General features: G+C 44.3%; 1 protein-coding gene across 1 annotated transcript in view; it reads left to right on the top strand.

The window, feature by feature from the left end:
* The first annotated feature begins 206 nt into the window (after positions 1-206).
* LOC143301605 (uncharacterized) overlaps positions 207-7,052 on the top strand; it is a 256,953-nt gene continuing 250,107 nt past the window's right edge. Inside the window, exon 1 of the mRNA XM_076615999.1 lies at positions 207-1,348. Coding sequence (XP_076472114.1) covers positions 1,191-1,348 — 158 coding nt within the window. The 5' untranslated portion in view covers positions 207-1,190. The remainder of the gene's footprint in view (positions 1,349-7,052) is intronic.

Raw genomic sequence — 7,052 nt, 5'->3', positions numbered from 1 at the left:
CACGCTCGGTGCGCGCGCTCGCGTGTGTGTGTGTGGTGTGTGCGTATGTGACAAACGGTGGGGAGGGGGATAGGAGGAGGAGGAGAGAGAGAGAGAGAGAGAGAGAGAGGAGGAGGAGGAGAGAGGTGTGTGTGAACGAACCGTTCGTTTCCCCTTGCTGACCGGTAGTAGTTGTGTGGTGGCGAGACTCGTGCATGGTGGTGGTGGCGGCACTTGCTTTGCTTTCTGTTCTCTCTCTGTATTCTCCGATAGCACTGACTGAGAGAGGAGAGAGCTAAGAGAGAGAGAGAGACCAGCTGCCTTTGTCTTGTGTTATACCAGCACACAAAGCTTCGAGTGAGAGATCCGAGTCCCTCTTCTGCTACTACGGCACGGATTCCATAAACCAAAGCCTATAAAGGAAGGATAGTGGAGAGAGAGAGAGAGGGGTGGGAAGAGAGAGAGAGAGAGAAGGAATTTATACACGCCATCCATCGACGATTCTCGTGGATAACTGGAAGTAGTGGCGAGTTTGTGTGTGTGTGTGTGATTGCCGCCAACAAGCTAAACGCTCAGTTAGGAGTGAGCGAGAGATCAACAGAGAGAGAGAAAGGGTGTGTGAGACATCGAGAGAGAGAGAGAGAGAGGTGGAGACAGACAACAACAGTGAGATAAAGAGTTCGCTGGCTGCTGTTACTACTACCACTACGAGAGCCGCTTGTCGTGGTGTTGCTGGTGTGGCTAAAGAGCGCGTGTCGTGTCGGGTGTAGTGTAGTGGTGGTGTAGTGTGGTGTGGTGGTAGTGTGTGTGTGTGTGTGTGTGTCTATTATTCCCGTTTGTACCCGCTTTACAAACATGGGGTGGGTGGATGAATGATATTCATACTTGCTACAACAATCGAAGGATTTGCGCCATTGTCCAACCACTAACCACCACATCTCGTCAGTGATTGTCAGAGATTCTTCCACTTCTTCATTTTCTTCATCATCATCTACCTGTGATGGCCTCTTACGGTCAACATTGTCTTCGTCGTCATCGTCGTCGACAGTGACTACAACTACTTCTTCGTCGAAGGAGGAGAAGGAGGAGGAGGAGTATACTACCAAGGAGGAGTACTACTACTACAGGAGCTACTGCGGTGCTTTCATCGTCGTCGTCGTCGTCGTCGTCGTGGTTTCCGTTCCGAGGAGTGTGTTTTCCGTTCCGTCGTGATGCGGCGCGGGGGTCGTGACAGGTTATTAGGGGTGGGTCGGGTGGCCTGGGTGTTGCACTACCTGGTGCTGCTCCTGCCCCTGGCCATGTCCATGGTGTCCCTTGTGGACAGCGGGGTGCGCCGTCCACCCGTCTACTGGAACTCCTCCAACACCATGTGAGTTTTCTCCTTCCTTCCTTCCTTCCGTAAAGTGATCACAGTCCATACCTGGTTATTCTATCACAGATAGAATTTGGGTTGATCCTGATAGTTTGTCAATGTTACTATTTGTCTTTTTTTCCCTCTCTCTTTCTCTGCTTCATTGGTAGGTTACCATTGTTATCAGTCTTTCCGCCCGTCTACTAGAACTCCTCCAACACCATGTGAGTTTGGGTTGATCCTGATAGTTTGTCAGTGTTACTATTTGTCTTTTTTTTTCTCTATCTCTCTCTGCTTCATTGGTAGGTTACCATTATTATCAGTCTTTCCACCCGTCTACTAGAACTCCTCCAACACCATGTGAGTTTGGGTTGCTTTGAGCAGTATTTTATTTGGAACATGTCACAATACAACAACACAGTTATAGATGGACAGGACAACAAGACTGTGGGCCTTCAACAACGAAGAAGAAAGATCCTCTTTTTTTTTTTTCTTTTTTTTTTATTGTATGTGCGTTGACATTTTGTTCCAATAAATCTGTGAACCTAGCAGAGAGAAAAGACTATATGATAAAAAAAAAAGAAAAAGGGACTGATAATAGCGCTAACCAAGCTGAGAAAAATAAATATTTCAAAGACTCATAATAATAATAACAACATCCTATCATCATGCAAACTCACATGTTATATAAGATCTTCTTGTTGCCCTGTCCATCTATAACTGTATTATTGTGTTGTGACAAGTTGATTATTCTGGCATTTTTACCATACATCAAATGTAATCTTTCAATCGGATATCTGTATATATATTTATTTAGACAGTCCCCACCCGGGCCTCCGTTCCCTCCCTGGGAAACCATCATCCTCTCGCACTGTTTCTCTCTCTCTCTCTCTCTCTCTCTCTCTCTCTCTCTCTCTCTCTCTCACTGTCTCACTTTCTTTCTCTCTCTCTGTTTCTCTCGCGTCTCTTACTCCCTTTCAAAACACACAAAAGAAATCTTTGTCATACTACAAACGCATTCTTTAAAACGAGTATCAGTACATACACATAATATACATACATACATACATATATATATATATATATATATATATGTGTGTGTGTGTGTGTGTGTGTGTGTGTGTGTGTGTATCGACTCCCACCCCTTCCGTCCGTTGCCTTCTTTGGAAACCTCTCTCTCTCTCTCTCTCTTTCTCTCTCTCTCTCTCTCTCTCTATCTATCTATCTATCTATCTATCTATATTTCTCTCTCCCTGAGTCTCTCCTCACTCCCTCTCAAAGCAGGCTTCATGCGAGAGGCCGAAGATGAATCATAGAATACAGATAAAACGGGTCTCACTGTCGCGCATTCTTTTTAAAATGGATCCGCACAACGCCTTCTCTCTCTCTCTCTCTCTCTCTCACACACACTCTCACACACACCTCTCTCTCTCTCTCTCTCTCTCTCTCTCTCTCTCTCTCTCTCTCTCACCCCTCTCTCTCTCTCTCTGTCACCTCTCTCTCTCTCTCTCTCTCTCTCTCTCTCTCTCTCTCTCTCTCTCTCTCTCTCTCTTCCGTTATATCTCCGCCTTCCTTTCCCTTCCCCTTTTTTCTTTTGTCTTCTGTCTTCTATCAATAAAAACCGTAAAAAAAACTGTTCATCTAGACCTGAGATATGCCTACACACACACACACACACACACACACACACACACACACACACACACACACACACACACACTGTGTGTGTGTGAAAACGCGTTTTTGTTCATATTTGACTTTATAATATCATGCAAATATTTGGCAGCTACTGGACAATTTTCACTAGACTCTAACTGTAAGATAAAGAAAAAAAAAAATAAAGAAATTATATTATCATCGTTACTAAGTAAGGAAATTAAAAAAAAAAAATCGTTTAGCATTATAAAAGGTATGAATCGAATCGAAATGAACATATTATGACAACGAGGATATCACTTATTAAATTCTCGGAACATAGAGTACAGAAACAAATACGGTGTTTTCATAAATCTTTTGAAATATACTTCTATGTATACATCAGCGTCATTTATTTTATTTTATTTTATTTATTATTTTTTTTTTTTTTTTTTTACCTAATCATAAAACAAGTATCTAGTACCAGTTTCTCTTGATGTTGTATACCAGTCCTTTGATGTGACAACGGTAGCGTTGCAGCGATTGTACTTACTATATAACACGATTCACAAACCAGGTACACAAACATTCCAGCAATAAACAGGACGTGTTATTGCCGAAAGCGTTAATTGTCTATCGTTACGCGGACATTACGTTAGCATTGTTTCATGAAGTAAAATGCTAGTCGAAGTAACTTCTCTCTCTCTCTCTCTCTCTCTCTCTCTCTCTCTCTCTCTCTCTCTGTGTGTGTGTGTGTGTGTGTGTGTGACTACTTATTATTTTAAAATTTCTCTATCTTTCCTGACATTCTGATTGACCACAAATGTACACGTATTAAAAGAAGAAAAAAAGAAAAGAAAAAAGGAGCATGCTGCATGGTATTATATATATGAAACGCCAAAACGTGTTCTATTCCTATCTTCTGTATGGATTTGTTGATCAAATGCAAAAGCAACAACGTTAAAGCCTGTTCTGGTTGTGATACAGAACGTTGCATTTAAAAGGTTCTGAGTAAAATAATGGAGATTTTGAACGTTTGTACACAATTTGTACATGTTGTACCTTTTGATGATTGATATTAACATGTATGTATAGTTGTCGTGTAAAAGGAAAACATTCTGGTTGAAATATATAATTTGAAGACACAAGTGAAATAAGAGTAATGATGCATTACCCGTACAAACCTCTTCGATAAATATGTTATGTACAACTTTTCAGAACTGTATACATAACAGTGGGACCTGTTTAAGATTGCAGGCTTTAATATTTTCAGTGAGTACAAAGTGTAGATTGTCATAATCATGTATATTGTAAGAGGAAAAACATTGAAGTAAGAACAACAACAAAAAATGTAACAAATGAAATAAGAATAAATGCATTACCCGCAAACACTTCCTTGATTACTACATATATATAGATGTACAACGTTTTAGTATACGGACCCTTTAGGATTGCATCTTTTAATATTTACAATGAGTACAAAGTGCAGATTATATATATTAATCATACATCGCAAAAGGACCAGTTGATAATTTATCATATCACACACACACACGCGCGCGCGCGCACGTACGCACGCACGCACGCACACACACACACACTAAGCATGGAGAGACAGTTGTTAATTCATCAGTAACACAAGCGTTAATCCCCTACAAGCACAATAAACAGCGGAAATAATTAACATAGCTAAATGTAGTGCACATGCATGTATGTTTAGTGTGTGTGTGTGTGTGTGTGTGTGTGTGCGCGCGCGCGCGCGCGAGCCCCGCTAACACTTTACAATTTATCTGTAGACATTATTGTATATAAATATATTATAACTATAGACATAACCGACTCCGTTTTACAACCAGTCATAATATCATCCGGAGTCCTGATTAATTTACACACACACACACACACACACACACACACACACACACAGATAGATAGATAGATAGATAGATAGAGAGAGAGAGAGAGAATTATAAACTTTAATGATATGTATCATGGATGCACACACAGACACAGACACAGACACACACACACACACACACACACACACACACACACACACAGAGTGCGCATATCGAATCAGCGCCGAAGCAACGATGTACACACACACACACACACACACACACACACACACACACACACACACACACACACACACACACACACACACACACACACACACACACTGACAAATAAAACTTGATCAAGTATCTGTTCCTTTCCGCTTTCAAGTACAAATCCAAAGCAGTCAAAAACGCCTCTTAGTACGGCCAGATAGCCGAAAGGTGACCCAAATATTTGTACCGCCAAATAAACACTGCGCCTTCCATCCAGTACATACTTACCCCCTTATTTATAACCCCCCACCCTACCCCCACCCCCCAACCCCCACCCCTTACATCGATCTACCTTACTATACTTCCAGACCATTCCTTCCCCCTTAATTTATTTCTCTCTCCCTCCACTAATACAACTCTCCTCTCCATCTACTTTCCCTCCTCTCGTCTTCCGCCCTCTTTTCCCAGTCGCCCCCCCCCCCCCCCCCACCCCCCCTGCTCTCTCTCTCTCTCCCTCTCTCTCTCTCATATCACTCTCTTCTATCCCTCTCACCCAATCATTATCCATCCATCTCTTCTATTCCTGCCTCCCTCACCCCCGCCCCCATCCTCACTCCCCCCTCGCCCCCCCCCCCCCCCCCCCGCATCCGCCCTCCCTATCACCCTCCCTCCATAAGTCTCACCCTATCCACACTGTGAACTCCTATTTTCGCCGTCACAGTTCTACTCACCCCCTCACCCCTTCCTTACCTTACCACCCCACTCTCTCCACTACAACCCCCCCCCCCCTTCCCCCTTATCCTGAGCCTTCTCGCCCCCCTCCCCTCCCAACCCTTTCCCCCTCCCCCCATTTTTTATTATTATGTTTTAATTAACTTTGTTTCGTTGTCTCTCTGATCTCATTGATTTTTTTCCTTTTTCTGGGTGTATGATGTACAGTTTACTCTCTCTGTCTCTGTCTTTCTGTCTCTGTCTCTCTCTGTTTCTCTCTCTGTTTTGTCTGTCTCTGTCTCTCTCTCTTCCCCTCCTCCTCTTTTTTTTTCAAAATGATTTATCGAGTAATCGTTTGTAGACAGAGACGCAGATGTGCAAACACACACACACACACACACACACACACACACACACACACACACACACACACACACACACACACACACACACACACTCACACACAGACTACAGAGTCACCACTTCACCACTACACCTCGCTACAGACAGTCACCACTTCACAACTACACCCTACTACAGAGAGTCACCACTTCACCCCACTGCAGACAGTCACCACTTCACCCAGCTTCAGTCACCACTTCACCCCGCTAAGACAGTCACCACTTCACCCAGCTTCAGTCACCACTTCACCCCGCTAAGACAGTCACCACTTCACCCAGCTTCAGTCACCACTTCACCCCGCTAAGACAGTCACCACTTCACCCCGCTTCAGTCACCACTTCTCCCTGCTACAGTCACCACTTCACCCCGCTTCAGTCACCACTTCACCCACTACAGTCACCACTTCACCCCAATACAGACAGGCATCCAGGAATTCGCAGTATCACAGACAATTGAGAGAAAGCCATTAACTCCCCCCCAAGAACGCCAGAAGAACGTAGTCACCCAAAGACATCACTGCCTCTTCAGACAACCAGGACTTCCCCCCACCCGCCACACCCCTACCCCCACCGCCCCACCGCCCCACAACCCACATGCAACGCACAAAAATAGACGGGGGACCTCAATACCCGGTTAAGACCGACCGACCGACACACAGACACACAGACAGAAAAGCAGACACAGGCAAGACAGGCATCCACACGACTCCCTTCCATCCCTTGGAACAATACAACGAAACAAACCTTCGCAGAGAGCTAACCCCCCCCCCCCCCCCCCCCACCCCCCCCCCCCCCCAAAAAAAAACAAAACAGGCGCTCACTCACTACTGAGCAATTTGACAACAAAGCCAAGATAGGTCGTTAAACTCTCAGCTCTACCGCCGCCTTTTTTAAAAAGTTTTTTTTTGTGTTTAGCCAGGG

This window comes from Babylonia areolata, chromosome 27 (assembly GCF_041734735.1).
Source record: "Babylonia areolata isolate BAREFJ2019XMU chromosome 27, ASM4173473v1, whole genome shotgun sequence".
NCBI lineage: Eukaryota > Metazoa > Mollusca > Gastropoda > Neogastropoda > Buccinidae > Babylonia > Babylonia areolata.
This window is presented reverse-complemented; position numbering and strand designations above follow the sequence as displayed.